Source organism: Sinocyclocheilus grahami, unplaced genomic scaffold, assembly GCF_001515645.1.
Source record: "Sinocyclocheilus grahami isolate Dianchi unplaced genomic scaffold, SAMN03320097.WGS_v1.1 scaffold1761.1, whole genome shotgun sequence".
Taxonomy (NCBI): Eukaryota; Metazoa; Chordata; class Actinopteri; order Cypriniformes; family Cyprinidae; genus Sinocyclocheilus; species Sinocyclocheilus grahami.
Window position 1 is genome coordinate 71,192 of NW_015506940.1, and position 24,874 is coordinate 96,065.

The 24,874-nt window shown below is 35.9% G+C and overlaps 1 protein-coding gene across 1 annotated transcript in view; it reads left to right on the forward strand.

The window, feature by feature from the left end:
• Positions 1 to 7,770, forward strand: part of LOC107572492 (protein FAM19A2-like) — a 62,982-nt gene extending 55,212 nt beyond the window's left edge. Inside the window, exons 4-5 of the mRNA XM_016258916.1 lie at positions 3,077 to 3,201; positions 7,081 to 7,770. Coding sequence (XP_016114402.1) covers positions 3,077 to 3,201; positions 7,081 to 7,092 — 137 coding nt within the window. The 3' untranslated portion in view covers positions 7,093 to 7,770. The remainder of the gene's footprint in view (positions 1 to 3,076; positions 3,202 to 7,080) is intronic.
• Positions 7,771 to 24,874: the final 17,104 nt, after the last annotated feature.

Below are 24,874 nucleotides of genomic sequence, written 5' to 3' on the forward strand. Positions count from 1 at the left end.
CACACAACACACACACACACACACACACACACACACACACACACACAGGTAGGTTATGATGTAAAATAACAAATATTTCTAGGTCACTAATTAAGCAAATTTGTGATTATTGACCATGAACTCCAGTCACCTTTTTACTTATTGGTTTTCTGAAAATAGCATTTGTAATAAACACCTGAACTAAATTAGAAAATGATATATATTGTATGTTGTAATATTAATGATGCTTTCTTTCTATATATAGCATTAACCTTACACTTTACATATATCTTTGTTTTGTTCTTGAGTAGTAAAAATTAATTTTATTATTTAATAGATGACTACAGTGGTGGTACAGTATTGTTTTCCATAAACATTAAGGAATACCATGCTACTATAATGTTACATGTCTAAAAATGGTAGTATTGTTATACTTTACAGTAGAACACGGTAGAAAATACACAAGAAGTAACTTGTTGCTCTTGCCTGTTTTATTATTTAAAGGATTAATGCTCCTAAATTAAACCATCATTTTAAAATAGGCTGTCCATTTTTAAAGTCTAGCTGCCGCTCTTTATCTCAGTCTCATCTCTCTGGGCTGTCACTTCTGAGTCAGGGTCTGTTTGAATGTGACACCGTCATCCTGCTTTTCGCTTGAGTGCAGCATGGGCTGCTTGTCTAATAACATGTCAACGGCCCCCTCACTGGACAGGTCAATCGATCTTGATCTTCTTTTCTGCCCTCTAATGCATCTGACAGGTGCTGCCACCCCCTGCTGAGCACCGAGACCACAGGGCATGATTCTACCTGCTGTATGAGGACAAGCCACTACACTTAAGACTGAAAGACACTTGACTACACTCGCTACACTATTTTTATGCTGTAGATTGTGTCTACATACCATGGGTTGTAATAGTCTGAGACAACATTGGAAAGCTGGGATTTTTTCATGTCTTTTCACTTAATTATGTTGATAGGACCCAAAGACATTGCAGATATGTTCACTGAATATAAACCTAACAGACCACTCAGATCATTAGGATCAAGTCAGTTAGAAATACCAAGGATTCACACAAAACAAGGGGAATCTGCTTTTAGTTATTATGCCGCCTGCAGTTGGAATCAGCTTCCAGAAGAGATCAGATGTGCTAAAACATTAGTCACATTTAAATCCAGCCTCAAAACTCATATGTTTAGCTGTGCATTTAGTGAATGAGCACTGTGCTACGTCCCAACTGATTGCACTGTATTTTATGTATAATCTTTTTCTATTCTTAACTGTTTTAATTCATTTTAAATTAATTTTAGTTTATTTAAAAAGTTTTTATTATTATTATTTTTTATGATTATTTGAATTCCTTTTATGTAAAGCACTTTGAATTACCATTGTGTATGAAATGTGCTATATAAATAAACTTGCCTTGCCTTGCCTAATATAATTTGTAATAAAAAATAAATAAAAAAATAAAATATTAAATGAGAAAAAAATGCTAAATAGAATTTTCATTAGTGGTCTCACCAAAACAATCCACATTTTCAAAGAAGCACTTGTAGAACATCTAGAAAAATCTAGAAAATATACAAATCTAACTATGCTAATTGTAGTTGCTATATTAAATACACTTGTTATTACTTTAAAATGATAATAAAGTTGTAGTATGATAATATCAGTGGTGTCCAATTACCACAGATTAATCATAGTAAAAATAACTGTAGCAACTGTAATTTTGGTAGTTTTGTAAGAGTGTATGCATATTGAACTATACATGTATGTCTAAATTTTAAAAACGTCATGAAATAATTTTGACAATCACAGTGTTCTTTTCCATCTTTGCTGTATTTGCAATTGAAACAGAAAGTTGGGACGGAAGATTGAAGATTAAAGGGCTCATTCTTGTTTTTAAAATCTCTGGTAATCTTACGTCAAAACTTGCTATTGCTAATTGCGAAGGTTTTTGGAAGAGGGGACGCACTCATTTTAGAAAGCATTTTATTGGACACAACATTTGCAGTTATCTCTATGTACAAGGTCAAGAATATTTGAGGTCTATTTTTCCAAATGCATATCTGGTAGTTTCACCCAGGATCACTGAAAAAGTATGCCTGTGGCAATATTTCTGCAAAATGAAATGACTTTGCTGCTTGCACGTTTTGTGACACTTTGAATACCAGAGTGTTCCACACTGCAAATTCAGTACTCTACCAGGTGGACTACTGAGCAAGTTTACTACATCACAAAAGCCATACATATGGACCTGGTTATGTCATGCAAACCTCAAAATGTTGTTATTATGTTATGCATGTTATTAGTTTATGAATCATGCACTGTGGTGTGCTGTTTTGAGTTCATAACATAATATTGTGCAAGGAACTGCACAAAAATAATCTATATTAAATCTATATTATGCTAAATGATCTTATTCATCGATAATCTGGCCCTGTAATCATAATTTGTGCAAAAAGGAATAAAAGTTGTTGGTGTTTTACTGCCACTGGATTGTATGTGAGGCATGTTTTTCCATTGAGCCTAAAAGTTTATTTTATCATATAGTTGGATTCAGCTGATAGATGTGGACTTAAAGCCATAAAACTTTGATTTTGATATCCTGCGATCTTAAAAAGTTTATAGCTTCTTCCTCTCTGCTCCGTATTAAAAGTTGAGGCCTCAAGCTTGACAATGTCTTCCTTCTACTTCTCAATTCCCCTTAACCCTCAACATTGTGCCAATCCCCCAGACCGCAACTCTTGTCATCTTGACATGAAGGAAGAACTTTATCCTGAAAGACATACAGTGAGCGTAGAGCCCACATCGGATTGATGGATTCAAACCGTCAGCTTTGAATCAAGGACCTCCTCCCTGACTAGCCTCATTGTTTTTGGGAGAAAGAGATACAAAGACATAGTTTAATTTCTTTTGACAGTGGACGTGAACAAGATCTTCTGAGGTTTTCTCCTCCTCTCAATTTTCATTGCTGCATCCTTCAAAATCTTGAATGTGTGGTGATTTGGGAATGTTTTTTCCGCTTTGGCAGTTCCCACAGAGTGAGATGAGTGTTGAGATTCTCTCTTCTTCCTGTCTTTCTCTCTCTCTGCGCAGCTTCTATAGTAGCACAGAAGTGGTGGTGTCAGATGCAGCCGTGTATGGAGGGCGAAGAGTGTAAGGTGTTGCCGGATCTAAAAGGTTGGAGCTGCAGCACGGGAAACAAAGTCAAGACGACCAAGGTGAGAGGGAGCCTGTCCAATCACAGCACAGTCCTATTGCCATCATAATAATGCCAATATCAGCTTGAGAAATTATCCAAAATATCTGTAACAACAGTTAGTACAACAATAATTCTATAATATTATATACTCAGTTATTAATTACTGAATATATATATTTGAACAGTATTGAGATAGATAGATAGATAGATCAGTCAATATATAAAATATATATTAATATAAAATATAAAAATATGTTAATACAATATATTAATTTAAATATTAATATATTGGTATAAAATATTAATATACAAAACTATTAATAGACTAATAGTTTTAAATTGGATAAATATTGAAAAATTATATATAGCCCACATTTATAGAATTAAATACTAAAAACATTTTTTTTTTCATTTTGAAATCAAAAAATGTTTATTCTAATAATTGTTATAATATCACTATATTATAGTAAATATACTGATCATTTTAAATGGGACAAATATAATCTGATATCTGAAATTAAAAGCCTTTTGCTGTCTAGTGTTAGTCATCGCTTCCATTCTTCCTCAGAATGCACTAGATTTCTGCTTTCCTCAACTGTCATGCGTCAGCTTGTTAGTGGTCCTTGAATTTGACATTGTCTTTAAATAAAACACAATCCGGGACCCTAGACAACCTTTATTGTGCAACAAAAGCCAAAAGAAACACAATGTGGCATTGCATTTAGGAATGTCAGCAAAGGGCAATGATGCGCTTCCGCAAGTTAATGTGAGTTATTGTTTTTGCGTTTGCCGGCGCGTGTTTGCGAGCCGCTGTGTATGTACGGTTGACACACAGGGCTTGTAGCCATCCATCAGGCTGAGAAGTTTGACTCACCAAATGCCTGCGCTTGAGTCGAGTCCTCCATTATTCATGGGGCAGAGGAGCCTACGTGAGGCAGACCTTTTAAGTTTTTTTTTACTTTAGCCCCGTTAATAATTCATGCAGCTGCACTCACGTCAACAGCAGGCAGACCACTGAGGTGTTGGGAGCTTCTCTCAAACCTGGGCTTGATTTTTGGGGACCTCCAGGCCACCGTCCATGGATGTGGACATGCAGTATAACCACAAGAAATGATGAGGGCATGATGGGATTGTTTAATCTAAGGTCTGATCTCTCTGATCATTACTTTGAACTTTGAACCAGATCCCTTGATTGAATTAAATTGGACATTTAATACCTTTTTTGTTTTGCCTTATTCTAGTACTAAGTGCTAATTATGATCTTTTTGTTTAAAATATATACTGAAGATTATAAATTGTAGTTGAAAGTGTTTTCTTCTGGGGAAAAAAAATTGTCACTAGAATTGTTGCAATACCAAACTTTCAATAGTCTATAACAGCAGTGGCGAACTGCAGTCCTGAAGAGCCGCAGCCCTGCAGAGTACAGCTCCAACCCTAATTAAAACTCACCTGCCTGTAGCTTTCTAGTAACCCTTCAGACCTTGATTAGCTTGTTCAGGTGTGTTTGATTAGGGTTGAAGCAAAACTCTGCAGGGCTGCGGCTCTCCAGGACCGACGTTCGCCACCCCTGGTCTATAACAATAAAAATGAAATTCCAAATTCTTAACACCACAGCAAAAAATGAAGATGCAAACTATTTTGTAATTGAAAAAAACGGGAAAAAAGATATAAAGAAGTTTATACTTTTATTCAGCAAGGATGGATTCAATTTATCAAATCTGACAGTAAAGACATATTGCAAAAGATATCGATTTCGAATAAATTCTGTACATTGAACTTTAAAATCTTTATAATGTATCACATTTTCCACAAAAAAAGCAGAACAACTGTTTTCAACATTGATAATAATGTTTTTTTGAGCCTGAAATCAGCATTTTAGAATGATTTCTGAAAGATCATGTGACACTGAAGACTGGAATAATGGATGCTTTGCATCACAGAAATAAATTATATTTTAAAATGTATTAAAATAGAAAACCATTACTTTAAATTGTAATAATATTTTGCAATATTATTGTATTTTTACTTAAATCAATGCAGCCTTGTTAAGCATAAGAGACTTCTTTTAAAAAAAAAAAATGTTTTTTCCGGTATAGTGTAATGCAGTTTATATTATTGTATTATATTAGCAAGTGCCAGCATATAATACACCACTGTGTATACTGCTGAAAAAAATACACAATAGAATGAAGTTTTGTGCAATATGACAAATTTTAATATACATTCAGGAATATCCTGACCTCTTTCCTTTATATTGTGTTTGAACGATTCTCAGTAGCTCAGTCTGAACTTGTTTCTGTTGAATTGCCGGTCTAGTGAGTCCATGTCTGAACCAGAGAGGGAGGTAGGAAGTAAAGGAGACGGCGGCCTGGACACCTTCCACTTCCTCTGTGTGTCCTCCGGCTGCCTGCTGGCAATGACCTGAAGGTGTAGATTACACTGGGCTTCCCTTAGCAGCCTGCCAGTCTGGCCTCATCCACAACTATAGAGACGTGCCCTACCCTGGCCTCTGAACCCAGAGCCTTGCTTTTGTGTTTCAGAGCTGGAACAGGACCAGACTTGCATGCTAAACCCTCTCAGATCCAGAGGAGCTAGCGGTTCCGGTTCCCTCAGTGTGCTACTCTCTATTTCGGGCCGCTACCGCTGAGCTCATACTGGTGGTGTGGTTAATGACACTTGTAGGTGACAATACAGTGTGTCTGTGTGAGCATGTGTCAGTCCCTGTACTAACACCTCATGCCTTAGAGGAAACTTCTAATAGAAGAATTTTCCATTTTTATAGCGCTGAAGGCCCTCTAATGATCAAGAGATAATTAGTTAACCTTCTGTGATTGTTGTTGTTGTGTAATGATGATATATACTGAAGTGTTGTAATGTTTAGTCTACAGTGATGACACCTCATATTAACATTTCAGATTGGCTGAACACCATCACTGTAGAAGTGACACAAACAAGCAAATAAATAATTAAATTGTCATTATATACAACAATTAGTAATATTTACAATTAGGGCTGGGCGATAAATCGATAACGATAATTATTCATAATCATTCACATCGAATTGTATTATATTATTAATGTAGACATGTATTAAATGTATTAAAGGAGAAATGGAATATAATTACAGAATTTTTGTGATTAAGCTATAGCGTTTGTGCATTTGTTCTAAATGTATTTAGACTTTTACATACAAATACCTAGAGACCATATAGATACATTTTTACCATGGCATCGAGGTGCTATATGTGTGGTTTTAACTGTGGTTGTCATGATCTAAATGTATGCTACTATGGAAGACCAATGGTTAATTTTAATAAAACTCAAGCAGTCAGAATATATATATATATTTCACCATATCAAATTGAGGTTGTTACAATTTTTACAGATCTGACTTTTTTCGATAATGAACATAAACTTACATCTGCATCAACTCAACTCAAGCTACTGTCAAATATGCATTTCAAAGAGAAAAAAAGCAATATTATTAATATTACAGCCTGCGCTGCAAACTGTGCTGAAGATATGCGTCATCAAAATTAGGCAACACAAACCTGTTTCATGATTTGAAACAACATGCAGAAACTAAGAAATACATTTTTCTATTAAGATATTTATTTTAATGAAAAATGACTGCAATAGTTTGTGGAGTATGCAGCAAATTAAATACTGCAAAGGAAATTAATGAAAAATGCAAATGAAAGTTGCATTATTTCATATGCTGTATATCACACAATAACACATATATCACAGTATGTGACAGTTGAATTAAAACTATTATTATACATTATATTTTGACTCTAAATTATGATTGAATGAGCCTCATTCATGTTGTAAAATACACCAATATATGTAAATCTTATGCAGACATGAAATGATAACTTGGACTCCTCTTTTTCAGGTCACACGATAGCCTGGGACCAATAAACATTTGGGACTAGCAGTTTTTTTTTAATCAAAGCAATGGACATAGACTTCAAACTACTTCACAACTATTGGGATCAAGTTGTTGGACCTGAATACTAATGTTATTTGGAATGGACCATTTAAACATGGAATTTTTCACTCTCTTTTTCCTCCTCTTATATTTTCTCTCGTGTCGGACAAGATCATACACCATGTAAAGTAAATATTCCATAAAAATCAAGATGTGGACCAGTTCAGAGACAATTCTGCGATTTCAGAACAATGGATTACATTTCCTTTTTGGAGCGAAAGTGGACTTGAAAGCTTCGCTTATTACTTGAATCATATGTTCCAGAGGCACTAATATTCAGTCCCCTATCCTTTGGTGCCAATATTTCTTTCTTCTACTATGGGCAAACTTTTTGATCAGTGTGAAGTGTATGATTTTTGGGTATGGTTTTGGGGGCACTCAGCTTCATTTTGAAACAGACTTGTGCAAGAGGCAGGTATGACGCTAAGAATTACAGGTATTAATAATGGATGGAAAAGTTGAAGTGGTCTACGGGAGCAGTGAAAAAGAAGATAGCAAAAAGATTTATTGTTTGTTTTTAAAAGCCTTGGCGGCCAATATTGAGTCAAAGTGTCAGTATTATCTCAAATAAAAGTATCTCTATGGGAAATCTCATCCAGTTGTAACTTTAAAGCATGATTACTTTGCCATCATAAAAGAGAAAGCGCATTTAAACATAACATCCACCCACCAACAGAACAAAAAGAATAAACAATCAGACATCTTTCATTATCCATCTGTCACAGCACATTCGCCAGCTTTGATAAAATCTTCAAGAGCATCAAGATGTCACATGACTATGCTAATGTTCACACTGAAACTGACATGTAGCCTCTTTCTTTGATATACAGATTTATGTGCAGACGCCACGTTATTAACATTCATTCAGTGAGTCACATAGTGCTTTTGCAGCTGTCACAGAACACTTCAGACTGACTTGCATAGGGCAGGGCTAATGCTAATGCTAAAGCGATTTTGTCTGGCTAATTTACCATTAGCACTAACAACAGCAGAACAAGGAGGGGCACGGCGAGGTTAGTCAAGATGTCATTTTCTTCGAGAAGTAAGTCACACAAAGGCTTGCTCCGAACATGTCATAAACATAATGCTCAGACACTGGAGCGTTCATAATGATGGACTAATGTACTAATGTGTTTAGCTAATTGCAGACAGTGAGCAAGCTTTCAACTGAAAGAATGTGTCATTAGCTAAGACTAGGAGATAAAAGCATTTAGGCTTGTGTGTATGTGTGTGTGTGTGTTGAGGCAGTTTTGGGTGCTTTGACTGTGTTTTCAGGACATTGTGCTGCAGGTCATGGCATTGGGACAAAGGGTCAGTCTTCTTGAACGGAGAACTCAAAGACCAATCTTGCCCTTTAATCACGGTAGGTATTTGAAGTACAGTATTCATAACAGTATTGGAGTGACACTAGAAACATAACCACATTTTTAGTAGTGTGACATTAATAAAGTACTTTTTCTAAATAAATATTAGCCTTACAGCTGAACTGAGGCAGTACTCAAGATTCAGAAGTTTGATTCTTTTTAGTGAATCAGCTCATTTGATCATTCGATTCACCTATTCAGGCACAGCATTTTACGCTTTTTTATTAATGGCTCAATTTAGCTGTTTGTCACAATGTTTTTATTTTTTTTTCATTTTGGTTGTATTTAGTACAAAAAAACTAGCTATATTTATATTTCATGAACAAATTCTTTTGAAGCAGATTTTGTGTCTGTGAATCAGGACTGAACGATTCGTTCACAAAACGGACTGCACAAATATGTGTATTTTGTCACATTCTGGGTGTGTTGAGTCAGTGAGTTGATTATTCACAACCGTCTTGATGATTCAGTCCAATTTGTGAATGAATCATTCAGTCCTGATTCACTGAAACGATCAAAAGTACAGTTTGTTCATGAATCGGAGATCACTGCTATTTTTTGTCTCTGATATACACTGATTGAAAAAAAATTATATTTTCTGTCAGTGATAATATTTGGACATTTGGGCCATTCAGTCCAACTTGTGAATGAATAGTTCAGTCCTGATTCACTGAAACGATCCAAATCAAAAGTACAATTTGTTCATGAGTTGGAGATCGCTATTTTGTACCTGATATATGATGATTGTAAAAATTTACATTTTCTGTCAGTGATAATATTTGGATGTTTGGGTGATTCAATCTAATGTGTGATAGAATCGTTCAGTCCTGATTCACTGAAATGATCCAAATAAAAAGAACAATTGTTCATGAACCAGAGATCACAACTATTTTTTTGTTCCTGATGTACACTGATTAAAAAAAAAAAAAAAGCTTCCTCACAGTGATAAATTGATAAGTCATCTTAAAAGTCTTTATTAGTTTTTGTTAGTAGTTTATAGCTAACTTTCTGAAAAGGATTCCTTGACTATAATTTATCTTATGTGAATTATGAGCAGTTTGGGAAGCTTCAGGTATACTAATCTAAAGTTAGTATTTTTAACAATTTAGCATTTGTTGCTGTATGTGTGCTGCATGTTTGGAGATGTTTCAGGCTGTCTTGACTCTTCATCTCAAAACAATAAGTTTTATCTCAAAACTCTTGCGTTTAGGAAACTGTAGGTGCATTTGCTTGTTTCAAAGGTACACAGTTAGCATTAATAATATGCAGAGAGCGTAGTTAAGAGTGCCATGTTATATAAACCCAGCTGTGGAGTCTAATGAGTGGTATCAGACTGAGGACAATACCAGATATGGGACAGTGATGATACCTTGTAGAGTGACCAGGATTAACCAGACTTCTCCATGCTGGGTCTCTCAGCCGTTAATCCATCAGGCCAAGGGCAGTCGCAGCAGCCCCAAAATTCACAAAGCTTTCCAGAAGATCCTGAATGAACCCTTATGAATTATCACGCCTAGCATCCTTATTTACATGCAGAGCGCGCCCGGGCCTCTATAGAGGAAGCTGTGAGGGGGATTGAGTCCACGGGCCTCCGGGCTCATTAGGGTGCAGGGAAGACACAGGTAGGAGTCGGTTTGTTTGCCTCATGTCGCATCACCCAACACCTACCACTGCTTTCATCAGCATCACCCACATCTGAATGGTAATGGGGACATTAGGAATACAGTCACAAAACAAAAGGTGGTGAGACTGGAGGAATGCCAGAGTGTGTGGTGTAAGAGTTCAGAAATGCTGGGTTTTATTTGGATTTATTTGAAATATTTGCCATTCCAAGGGTTTCTAGTAATTGAGACAAGCATTTGCATAATGTTCAACAACATCAATGAGGTTAATGGATGGTGTGGAAAGGGCAGATATGTAAGGACACTTGCTGTATTTTTTTTCTCCTTGACCCTTCTGTATGATGCCAGATGAGAGGGATGAATGTGAAACTGGAGAGAAAGAGATTTATGTAAATGAAGATGATCATACGCTATGTTTATAAAGTAGCATCCAAACCTTCCCATTAGTTCCGAAATCCTGGCAAGGGATTGGTTTGGGAAGGTTTTGGCACTAACTGCACATGTATTTGGTATGTTGCATGCATCGATGCCTGTTGTTCATCAAACATGATGGCCAGATGGTACGTGGAAGATTTTAAAGGAGTAAAACTCCCAAAAATGAATGTTCCATCATTATTTACTCACCATCATGTCATTATAAACTTGTATGACTTTGTCTTCTCTGTGAAGCCCAAAAGAATTTTCACACAGCTCCCTGTCATACAACGGTCACTCATATTGATTACATCTGACCAAAAAAACACCACTGAAGTCATTCATACAATTAAAACGAATGGATTTTTGGCTCGAGGACATCAAACCAGATGTTCCAAGCATTTCAGAATTTTAGTGCACTGAAAAAAATTGGTGTTGAAACATTTTTCAAGTTTCAGTTTTAGGGGTTGCAAAGTTGCAAACAATGTGTGTGTGTGTACTTGTTTTGACTATACTTGTGAGGACCAAATGTTTTCCCTTACATAATGAAATACTTTGACAACCCACTAGTGTGGACATTTTACAGTTCCTCACTAGTTCAAAAGTCTTATAAATCAGCCAAAAGATGATTTTATTTAAATCTGGTGTTCTGAACATGTTTCTGTGATTGGTAAGTTTAGGGGTAGGGGTTGGGTTAGGTGATAGAAAGTATCTTTAACCTGATATAAAATCAGTGTAAGTCTATGCAATGTCCTCACTAAGATAGTTAAACAAACGTGTGTGTGTGTATGGGTGTCATTTTGTTTAGTCTACCTAATGTGCATCATATTTACTTATTGGTGTCAGTTATCAAAGGGTGAAAAAAGCAAACAACGTGCATCTGCACCTCGAGTGGTCACACATATGGCGCATAAGGGTCACAGCAAGGTTCTCCAAAAAGCCATTAGATCAAGAAGAATCTGTAGTGGAAGGAGTGTTGCAATTTGACTTTAATATGAACACTGTCTGTTGGCATTTCCTTCTGAGCATGACAGCGCATTGATAAGCATATCGGCATTATGCTTTGAATAAGAAATCACGCATTAGAATGAATGCTACATGCTGGATGTTTCATAATCCTTGGACATCCTGATTGAAATGCACAAGCTGTCATTTGAAAGATACATGAAGAGGCAGCTAATATAATCTATTGGAGCTGTCATCTCGGTGTAGTTTTATAGTCCAAATGAACCGGTCCTCATCTATAGCATTTCTGCCCACGTGCAAATTGTTATCCAAATCCTCTCATAATCCTTAGATTTGTGCGTTATATCACATTTATGGAGATAAGCAGTGTTGCTAGCGCCTTTTGATGGGTGCTTTGAAGTGAATCATGTACGCAATTATATGTAAAAGCGTCGATAATGTTTCTCTTATCAATGGAATGACTTGCGTTCAGTAAAGCGCAGGTCTCAATTAGGTCCTGTGCTGAAACAGTCCAATGTGTGGAAGAGTTCTTCACAGAGTAATAAATAGATACTTGAGCTCACCCGGTCAATAGCAAACTTCCAGAGTTTCTAGCAGAGCGTTCGTCAAGGCCTTTTTTTGCGTTGTTATGTCAGTTTTCCCATCGTAATTGAAACCGCGCTCTCACCACAGGGTAGTCGTGATAACGAACATAATTAATTAAGTAGAAATTAAGGAGACATACTCCCAAAGATCAGACCCTTGGGACACCAGGGAGGAGGGTTCGGGTTACGCTTAGTAATCTAGACTGCAGTCTTGTTTGGTTTAAAGTCATTAAATTACAGTAATGACTAATTTCTTATTCGTGCATGATTCTCACCAGAGACCGCCGTGAGTTTTTAATAAAGGAATGCAACTGAATGAGAAACATTGCACTGTGTGAGAGAGAAGGAGAGGGAGCTTTGCAATTGTGCAAAGTAATTCAAAAGCACATTAATAAAACAATACAGAAACATTCTGAAATCGCTTGAGATAAAGCACATTTGCATAATTCATTAAGATTAATCAGACTGCAATACATTCAGCTGCTTCGTGGTGGAGAGGGCAAACATGAGAAGACCATTCCCTGGAAAGCCCTCTTTAATCTACAAACAATGATGTAAATCTAGGCTTGGATCCTGGAATTAACCTCTCTGCACCTCCTAACCCTATTAGTACTGAAACAAACCTTTTGTGGTTCACTTTATACATCTATAATAATGCATTAATATGAAGCACTTTATTCATATGAATCCTCAGAGCGTTCTCTTATGTTCTTTGTAGTTGAAAGAAGTAAATGAAGACCATACTGTGTTAAATGTATTAGACATCTGTTGATTGGGTATTTGACATTGTCTCATCAGTTAAGTTGACTGTTAAATATGACCTTTTTGGTCTATATTTGACTGCTGCATGATGGATTTTTCTTCTTCATTTTTTGCATATGGTATTTCAGCACAAAGACCTTAACTAACCAGACTTCATGTGGCTTATGTGCTTTTTTCACAACTCATTGGTATTTACAATGAAAGTTTGAGTCACTATTATTTATATACTATTATAGTATTCATTAATATTATTAATATTCACTTTTTATAATTGTTTTTATAAATTTTTGTTCTTTTAATAATTTTATATAGCTTTATTTGTTCCTAGTAACTTAAACTTATTTCATTTAGTTGCCAAAGCTACATTTCTACATTTTAGGTTTTCATCTTTTATTTTATTTTATTTCAATTACAAAAAAAATGTAATTATATCATCAGATGATGATCAATGAATGGAAAAGAAAGTTATAACAAACATGTGGACAATAAAACAGGTGAAAAAAAATCCCATAGACTGCCACTGAAGAAGGGAACTGGGTCATATTTAGGGACCGTCATAGAAATTTGAGTGAGCTCTTTTGACCTGAGCAAGTAAGTAGCTATCTAAAACACCCATGTAATCACCTAGCAACCATCTAGAACACCTTAGCAACTACTAACAACACTTTACCTGTGACTGGAGACATGATCCATTCACCTTTGCTGCCTTTGCTTCTTAGCTTTACGGCTGTACCAGTGGATCTCACAAATATTCTCTTTAAGTTTAAAAAATGGTACATGGTGTATTATGACATATCTAGAACAATCCAACAGTTATGCTTGTTTTTGTTCTTCTGGCATCAGTGAAGCAAAGAAGATTTGCTTTGAGGCATGAAATGAGACTGGAAGATGTCTGTAACAAAGAGCAATGGCAATCTCAAAGACCTTTTTTTTTTTTTTTGTAGTAGGTAATGACGCCCTTTAAGAACCTGGTGGGCGAGTAGCAGGGTTTCGTCTTACGCAAACACCATCTGGTGGGCTTGTCGAGCCTGCACCTTGACAAGATGAATTAGTTTGAAATACTGTCAGATACACAGAACCAAATTAGATTTTCCAGTTAGTAATGAAACCTGACAGAGCTTAATAAAAAAGCATTGGATCCGGAGAATGCTCCAGTCAAATTGGGTAAAAAGTCAGACTGGAGAACTTTGGCCATAGATTGATCTAATTGCTCAATATCCGGATAGCTTTCATCTTCAGATTGTATATTGTAACTTGGTTTAGGGTTAATTTATTTTTGAGCGTTGTTTTTGGTTGCATGTCTCTCTCTGCCTATGTGCTGTTTGTCTTGAAGAGGGCTGTTTCAAGGGCTACTTTGTATTGACTTCGAGCAAAATGGGATTCTCTAGTGAGAGAACTTTTATTAAAGTTTTCGTCTCCAACTGAAACCTCATCTGACTCCTCTGCATGTTATTTGGCAGTGACTCAGAGAGGTGTAGAATATAATAAAACTCTTTTTCTTCCAGAATTCTCTTAAGTCTGTTAAACTAAGTACAACATGCTATTGTTTACACTTGTTAGAAAATGTAGCAAAGTGCATACTGTCTTATGGTGCTCAAGAAACATTTCTTATCAGAAGATGTTCTGTTTTTCCCCATTCTTTAAAAAAAAAAAAATATATATATTTTTTTGTTTGTTTGTTTTCTTTACTATATTTTAGCATTGTACCACTTCATTGATCTAATTTTTTTTTTTACAATTTAATTTTGAACTTCAATTTTTAGCTTGCTTGTTCACAATTATTTGCAGGACATTTATTTTGTTTTTGTAGAGAAATAGCTGCATAGTATTATCTATCATTATATTTAGTGTATCCTCACAATACAAGTGTAGCTTTGCAATAGTTTCAAAGTGTTCAGCTATTTTAGTTGGCTTGTAGATTAGGCTGTGTGAAGCTTAACTGTTTAAATCAGAGTTTCCCCAATGTGTCTAGATGTGGTTTAAGCGTTTTTATTGCAATAACCACGATTTAAATATTTGTAGTGTTTTTATGTTTAAAATTTTGATTATTGGTGCATTTAAGTGCATTACTGCAGCTTTATTCTATCAGTCCTAAAGTGATAAATATTCTCTCATTTATTAAAATAATTTACTCACTCCCATGTTGTTCCAAACCTGTATGACTTTCTTTGTTCAGTGGAACACAAAAGAAGATATTTTCAATATTTCTGAACTGTTTTTATCTTGACAATGAAAATCAGTGGGCTGTAAAACAGCATTGAACCCCATTGACTTTCATTGTATGAACAAACACGTATTTCAAAATATGTTCCAGAGAACGACATAAGTTTGGAATGTTTGGAATGACATAAGTGTGAGCTAATGATGATATAATTTGTTTGTTTGTGTGAACTATCCCTTTAAATGCCAACAACATGTATAAAATCAAGAATACAACTCTAATACAACTCTCAACTCTAAGCGCTAACGTTTACATGAATTAGACCACAATCAGGTTTGGGCTTATGAAAGGGGTCTTGTTTTAAAGCATTTCAGACACCCTGCTTTAAATGAGTAGCAGCTTGTATTTTGGCAAACAACTGTGCATTGGTTCCCATCAGGTGTGCGGGTTTAGTGTCCTTCGAGACAGTAGCCAGTCTCTAATCAGATGTACATTTTTGCCCCATTTATGCGCACGCTACACCAGCTGTCACATATTGTTTGAAAACATAACCCTCACATGCCTCCAAATACTCTTTCTCCTCGATTCTTTCCTATCAGCCTTATTTCCATGGGTAATGAATGCAGTGTTTTGTGAGCTTTCCGCCAGCCACCATGCCTGAGGAAGTTATCCTCAGAACCTCATTCTCCGCTCCCTCTCTGCATTGCTTCAATGCCCAAGGGTCAGCTGAGGGGGCCGCAGTCATTTGAAAAGGAAATTATCTTTTGTGATTCTTACCAAAAGAGATGGAGAACGGGAACACGATTGAGGAGGAGAGATGGAGTGAAGGGGGGAGGGGAGAGAAAAACTGCCTCTTTCTTTTGCAAACCTGTGAACAGGTTAATGGGAGCTAGTGCTGGAATGAGTTGATACCTATCTACTCTGAGAAAGAGAGTGAGATAGGGAGAGATACACATAGAATGACTATTTGATGGCTTCCTAACAGTTTCTTTCTCCTTGGCCCCATTTCTCGATGTGTGCGCATTTATTTATTTATTTCTTCTGCTGTGGTAAATAGCTTCTTGGAGAGAGAGCCAATATTGCCTAATAGGCAATTTTCCATAAGGTGGATCAGAACATTGATAGTAAGGCTGATGAGTTGTCAGGAAAGGTGAGTGCTCTCATTCGACAAGCCTCTCATTATAAGGCTCCCTCAAGAGAGGATGTTGATGCTTCTTGCGAGGAAGGACGAAACGTTGGGATGAGAGTACTTTTTGATGACTGTCAAAATGTACATTATCCTTAATGACACACATCTCTGCATCTTATTTGTCAAGGTATATATGTGTTGTGTTTGATGTGTCTTTGAGCTTCTGCTCTGTCATCACAATAGGCTATACCAATGGTGTGACCCTTGGGCCCTTAAAGCATTATTTTCTTTTGTAGAATACAAAGGGAGTGGAGGATTGTGCAGCATTTAGAATTCAACTGAATTTAAAAAGGCCATTTTTAAAATTCCAGATCAGGTTTTGGATTTGAATTGCAGTAGCAAACATGATGCAGGACTGCAATTTGAATTTTGAATGCAAGAGAATAGAATTATAATTAGTAGACTCAGAAAGACAATCTTTGAATGTTGGCTTGAAGAAGGCTGGTTTGAAAAGCCTTGAACATTGAAAGATTATAGGCCGTACAGAGAGATATATATATATATATGTGTGTGTGTGTGTGTGTGTGTGTGTGCATGTATAAATTATTTACATTTTAACCTTAAAAAGCTATAAGCTATTATTTTTAGAAAATAAAGTACTTTTAAGATATTTCAGCTTTAATAGATAAATTGGTCAAAATTGGTCAAATTATCTTAATGTGCAATTTTTTTATATTTTATTTTATATTATTTTTTTATATTAATATATACACACACACACACACACACACACACACACACACACACACACACACACACACACACACTCCAATCTATCATACACACTTTAAAACCTTTATGTCTACAGTATTTCTGTCTGATTGCTTTATTTAATGAACAGATTGAAATTTAAATGATTTACTCTCAAATCATAATGGTGAAATTATATTATATTGTTTTTAGATCTTCACCTATTATGACTTCAAATTATACTCACTCTGGCTCATTTATATCTAAAGTTGTATTGTTAGATCTGCTGGGAAGTACAACAGACTCAACAAGGACACCGAATCAAACCCCTTTCCACTAGTGACCTACTTCTGCTCTGCATAATGCAAGCGTCGCAACATACTGCAGAATGTACTTGATCTGTATTCATTACCATTATCACCGTCAAGTCCCTCAACAGGCAACACAGCGCAATTCATCATCCAAAGCAATAAAAGGTACGGCACCCACTGAAGGCCAAAGGCTTATTCAAGCTCTCCGAGCCCTCTGAGTTTGGAGGAACCTTCTAGAACAGATGCTCCTCACTAATTATGTGTTGTAGTGCAGTACCCAAATGCCCACTGCTGCCTTCTTGCGAGAGACCTGGTCATCCATGTCTCATATGCTGTCTCCAGTTACTGGAGGGCACTCCCCTCCATCTGTGTGGGACCAGACAAGTGCCAGCGGAGGTACCGAGCCTAGTCCAACGAGTGCAGTCTGGGTTTCTCTTTAAGCCCAGGGCCCTGGGTGCAGGGAAGGGGATGGCTGTTAACATTCATGGGTAATTAATTAGCAGATGAGATTCACATGCAAACACTGCTGGCACCTCCTCCTCATCAACAACGTTTTTCTTGTTGTGACATTGGGTTAGTGTCATTTCAGAATTTTTCCTCTGCCATCTACTCCACAAATACACAGTGTGACAGAAAATCACAATACTGGTAATGCAGATGTGATGTTGTCTTAACATAGACTTTTTAGTATTAGTAGTGATTTGCTACTGATTGGGACTTTAAAAACTATCAATTATCACCAACACAGTCAGTCAGTAGAAATCTATTACATCCTAGCAACTGTTCCTCGGGTTTCTGGTCTACTTCTGCCTAAACTGAAAAAATTTGGTGTAGGATAGTTTGGAACGATTTTGACTGGGAAATTGCTGGTAAATTTCACAAATTATTACAAAGAAATGGCAAATAACATGTTGAATTAAACATGAAATTCAGCTGAAAGTCTGTTTCAGTATTTTCATGTTGAACATATTCCAATATATATACAGTGGGTACGGAAAGTATTCAGACCCCCTTAAATTTTTCACTCTTTGTTATATTGCAGCCATTTGCTAAAATCATTTAAGTACATTTTTTTCCTCATTAATGTACACACAGCACCCCATATTGACAGAAAAACACAGAATTGTACTGGCCAATCACAGCACACCTCGCTTTTTTAAAATGATGAGCTTTGTAAAAATCGACGAGTTTCAGAAAGGCGGGGCATAAAGGAGAAACAATAATGTACATTATGTGGAAAATAATGTGTTTCTTTAACCTTAAACGACAAACACATTTCATTACACCAAATACACAAAATAATGTTCTTTTTAGCAGCATCATATGACCCCTTTAATAGCTATAAATCTTTCAGCAATTTAAATAATTATCTAAATGCATATACATGTTTAATTATGTTCCCTCAGTATTTTCATACATAAAACAATACTGCTTTTTAAAATAGTTTAAACTCATATCAGTGCCCTAAACTAAGCTGTTTTGTTTTAGACAGAGCGGATTGCATTACTGTAAATATAAATGAAAATAATCAAACCTGTTGAAGTGAGAATACTTTTAAGTAGTTTTGCCACTAAATTCTACAAAACTGGGCTGTTTATTACAGTATTTTGTATATTAGCAGTTAATTTCCCAGCAATTTTATGTTATGGTGCAACTGCCGTCAGGAAGAAAATGCGTTGTGTTTTGACAGATCTCCCTCTATGTGTGCTTTACTTACAGAAAGATATTTATACACAATTATTTCAACAGAAGCACACGATTCCAATTTGGCAACAAAGCAAAAGTCACACGCTAGCATCACAACGACAACTATAGACACCGCTGACATGGCTTTGTCAGTTCGTAGCTGCCTGCAGAATTAAAGGAACTAAACGTGTAGTGTGGTCCCACAGCTCTCTAAGAATAGACGTCTGAATTTAAGTGCAGAGAAAGCTACTGTTAGGCTTAACACTGCGTTCTCTGTTGAGGTTGTTAGCTCATTTAGGGATGTGGATAGTTCAAGAAAAAAGCATTTACATCCCCAGCAGCTAGTGGGCTCATATGCATACGTGTGTTTAACTGAAAAAGATAATAAGAGAAAGCATGGGGTGAGAGGAGGTCGATATGGAAAAACTGTGGACTATGTGTCCGTCGGTCTGTGTGTTCATGCATCTGTGCAAGCCTAAAGCTAATACACATGCTATCCAAGACCTCTGAAGGCACGGGTTAAATAAGGGTGGGAGGAAGTCAAAATGCCAGACCTAAAGCTGCTTACTGTAAAATGGCAGTGAAAACTCAGTGGACACAATGTCAGATGTTCTCCTTTTCAGTGTGAAGCAGTAATTTAGCAGTCAGAGGGGGTGAGAGAGCCAGTTGACACGCTTTTGTGATGATGTTAGGAGAAATGTTGGAGCTTCTAGCTGTCTAGTGTCTGTGGTTTGTGTGTCTCTCTCTCTCTCTCTCTGTGTGTGTGTGTGTATGAGAGAGAGAGAGAGAGAGAGAGAGAGTGTATTTATCACTTTTCTACAAACGGGGTACAGTCTTGAAGGCTGTCGTTTAGTGAAAAGATGTTATAACCTTTAGAGAATATTGTTTGACCACTTTTGGAGATCAAATTAAATATGACAAGACCTGCTTTTTTCTATTTTCTATTCTTTTTCTATTTCTTGTGCAGTTTGCAATTTTGCTAGTCTTTGTTATTTTGTCAAGAGACACAGAAATGTATATACTTACACATTCAAAAGTTTGGAGTATTGTATTAAAATTAATTATTCATCAAGGACAAATATTAATTTGATTAAAAGTGACAGTAGAGGCATTTATGATGTTAAAATCACTTTCAATTTCAAAATAAATGCTGTTATTTTAAACTTTCTATTCATCAAAGAATCCTGAAGAATGTATTCATGGACTCCACAAAAATGAAAATCAAAGCAAATCAGCATATTAGAATGATTTCTGGAGAATGTGACACTGAAGACTGGAGTAATGATGTTGAAAATTCAGCTTTTCACCCTTTAAAAAATGCACAAATGCACAAAAAAAACAGGTAATTATGTTATTACAAGGAAAATAAAAAAATTGTGATTTTATGTTATAGTTGAAATTTTGACAGAAAAGCTGAAATAGTTTTCTTTTAAACATCTAATACTGTTTATTTACAACTTTGAAAGACGTTCTGACATTTGATGTGTTTAAAAGTAGCATGTTTTAAAATGCTATGTTGTATAATCATTTTGTACCCTCTTTGTAGAAAGTGCCTTTTCCCCTGTGTGTGTGAGAGAGAGAGAAAGAGAGAAGCAGCAGAAACAGAACAGCTTATTTTTGCCTCGGCTCACACTGCCTCAATTCAGCCTCGAACACATTCAGCATGACAGTGTCCCTACTGTTAGTTGTTAGTAAGGAATCCAGCGCAGACAGGATGTCCCGTGATTCACAATGCAAAATTGCAGATAAACATGTTGCGTGACATAGCAACATCTGGCTGGCTGCCGTTTTGTAGAACACCTATTACAAAAAGTCAATTTTCAGATGTGCTATTCTTCTTATTCATGACTGTCCGGACTCCTAGAAGCTCCCTCATCCTTCTTTTCTTTTCTATAATGACACAATCACTCATTAAATCAGATATTTGATCACAATGTCAAATATCAACGTGATCCAAATGATGATTACTAGTATATATAGATTGTGTTTTCACGGTACACGTGTGACATTCAGTTTATCAGGCTGAAACATATGACAGGAGCTCTATAATAAGTGGAGGCCAGGGCTGTGGAGGCCTGCAGGAAAAATGATACATGTACCTTCAAAGTCTCAAATCTATGTGACCAGACTGGGATCCCACACTGCTGCTGTATCTAATCACATCCTGTGGGACAACAAAGACAGAAGAAAAGAGTAAGTGTGTGTATGCATGTGTGTGTGTGTGTGTGAAAAGATAGAGGGAGGAAGAGTGAGGTGTTTTTTTACTGTGTGTGTCCGTATGTGGGTGTGTTTGTATGTCTTCGAGATTTTCTCAAAATGGCTGTGGCAGCAGCCTCACTCTTGCTTGGCACGATTCAGCATCGGTAACCATTTTTAAATTCCCATTAGACCCTTTGCGGAGATTGATTTGTGCTCACTATGTAACTCATTAATTAGCTGTGATGCATTTGTGACTATGAGGAAAGGCCAAATGGTGGTTTGCACAAATGTATGTGTATTCACAGCAGAACAGATGGTCACACGAAGGGAAAAAACAACAACACTTTTTTTATATCAGAGGTAGAGTGGATGTGTGTATGCCAATGGTGACCGAGACACTGAGGTACACCTTGCATCATATTATGCAGTATCAAGACTAAATCTATGCAAAGGAATCAGTTACAACAGTATAACTGTCATCTTATGTCACAAAAAGGTCATACGTTTTATATAAGCTATATTTTGACATAATAAGTATATCAGAATAAACTATACATAAAATATATTAATAACTCCTTGCATGTCTATGCCAAATATATTTGCATATTTAAAGCAATGCAGATTATTGCATCACTCACTGTGTCATATAGCTACTAACCAGACTCTTGGCATAATATAGTCATTAAAACGCCACCTGTCACAACACATCTAAACCAGCACCTCTCAACTCTCTCACTTAAACATTTTCAATTTGGTATTTTATTATAATAATCATGTAATATACTATATGATTTTATATATTTTATATGAGAATCAGATTTTATATATATATATATATATCTGTTCTCTAGCAATGGTTTTGTATATAGAATTTTTTTATTTAATTTTCTTTTATTTTAGTGATTTTCCTTAATATTTTTACTTGACATAAAAACTTTGATCTGAGTTCTGAGGACAAGGTTATTTTTCATAAATGTAAGATCGGGACAAGTCACATGTTTTATATTTTGTAATCTTACTTTACTATAATTACTGTTTCTATTATAAAACAATCTTTTTTGCATGTTACAATTTGGGCTGTTTCATGAGTTGTTTTGTGTTTCATAACTGTTTTAATTTGAGCTATATATATATATATATATATATATAAAGAGTATGTTATAAGTATAAATTGGTATATTATTATTTCAATCAAAAAGATTGAGAAATGTTGGATTAAATTGTATTTTATATTGATATACCTTTTATATTGATATTTTTTGTGAATTTTATTAATTTTACATTTTAATCATTCAGACATTTTTGCACCTAACAAGGCAAATTTTTTTTAAACAATTTAAAGGTAAAACAATTAATTTGTCCACACTGAAACCAAAAAAGCAGAATGATGAAACACAATCACAGCCAATCAGAAACCGATGTTTTATATACAGTTATCAGGAGCAGACTTTTGAACCAATGAGATTTCACTGTGGGTGGGGCTACACCAAAACTGAAAGCACTGAGTGCAAATAACCAACCTTGTTGGCAAAGGTTATTTCCAATAACGCTGCCCACTGTGGCTCAGATGTTTTCAATTTGATATAAATAGAATATTATTTCTATTTACCTTTTGTGTGATTATCATCTATCAGTGTTTACACTTAGTGTAAACAAGATGCTATTTGTTGCTGTTATGCTTGGCGCAAACAGTATCTACCACAATTTTGTGGTACAAGTGTAAATAGCTGCTGCCGAAATAGAATCCATGTGACGAAATGTCAACATCGTTGGGTGTGGTTAAAGCTGGTTAGGACAAAAATTCAGGTTTATGTTAAAGAAAAATGTACCTGAAATATATCTTCTTTTTTAAGGCGCAATGTTATATTATGCAGTTTTTAATATTTTTGTTCTTACTTTCAGCACCTACTTGTTAATTTTGGACCAACCTTGTGCATATACAGGACCCCTCACAGTTTATTTTCAAAACCTAGCACAACTTCACCTGAATGGAGGGTAGCAAAATGAGCTGCATGCATTACAAACCAGACCTCTTCAATGTGAGGCTCAACACCACTAACAATTATGTTGACTATTGACTTTTCTCTCCGAAGGTGTGATCAATTGCCGTGAAAGTAATGACATCGCTTGTTGTTGTGACCCGTTCAGTGAGCAGGCAATTTATTTTTGGGGACAGAGGACTCATGAGAGACGACAGGTCGTCAGAGGTTTGACAGCGATCAGAGAACAGAGAACTCTCTCGGGCCGAGCGATGAGGCTTACCTATTAGACGCAATTACTTCTTCTGATTGACTTGCTGAAGTATGCTCTTCCAAGCACAGCCATTAAACGCAAGACTATTCACATATTGTTGTGTAGAAAAAAAATGCAGTAAAAAATAGGTGCACCCTAAACTTTTAAGGAAAAGTTCATGCCAAAATGAGTATCACCCTCGTCCAAGATGTGAGATTGTTTTTTTGAGAAATGTAGCATTACATCACTTGCTCACCAATGGATCCTCTGCAGTGAATGGGTGCCGTCAGAATGAGAGTCCAAACATCTGATAAAAACATCCCAAAAAGCCACATACACATAAATAAATGTATTATTAAGATGATATTTACTTCAAACTTTTTTGTGCGTTCTCTATCCGTAATACTACTTTCACCAGTGAAACCTTGGCTGAATCATGAAAGAAATCTGCATAGATGAAGCACTGTTACAAGTGAAAACTGTCCAAACCAGTTCTAAACAAATAGTATGGTGGATTTTGATGTGAGAGGACACCAGAGGATGGACTTTTTTATGGAGGAAGCATTATGGACAATTTGGAGGTAAAAACGTCTTGATGGATTTATTTCTTACAAACATGCAGCTTTTCACTTCACAAGATGTTAATAGTTGTGTGGATGACTTGTGGATTATTGTGATGTTTTTATCAGCTCTTTGGACTCATTCTGACGGCACCCATTCACTGCAGGGGATCCATTGATGAGCAAGGGATGTAATGCTAAATGTAGTTAAAACAGCTGTTAAAACATCACAGTAATCCACAAGTAATCCACATGACCTCCAGTCCACCAATTAATGTCCTGAGAAGTGAAAAATTGGGGGGTTGTAAGAAACAAATCCATAATTTTAGACGTTTTAACTTTAAACCATCACTTCTGGCCAAAATACCATTATAGATCCATAATAATAATCTGTAATCCATAACAATGCTTCCTCCAGTGAAAAAGCCCCCTGTTTTCCTCTCACAATAAAATCCACCGACATAATTGTTTAGGACAGTTTTGGCCTGTTTTTGATTGTAAATGGTGCTTAATCTGTGCATATTTCTCTCCTGATTAAGATGAGACAACTTTTTCAATGGAGAAAGCAAATTTATTAGATTAGATTAGATTAGATTCAACTTTATTGTCATTGCACATGTAAGGTACAAGGCAACGAAATGGATAGAGGACTCAAATTCTTGCCAGAAACAATAGTTTGAAGTTAAAAATGTCTTGATGGATTTGTTTCTGCAAACACAAGTTTTTGCTTCACAAGATATTAATTGATGGACTGGAGTCATGTGGATTACTTGTGGATTATGGTGATGTTTTTATCAGCTGTTTGGATTCTGACGGCACCCATTCACTGCAGTGGATCCACTGGTGAGCATGTGATGTAATGCTAAATTACTCCAAATCTGTTGAGATGAAGAAACAAACTAAACTACAAAAGAAACTACATCTTGGATGACCTGTAGTTGAGTAAATATTCAGCCAA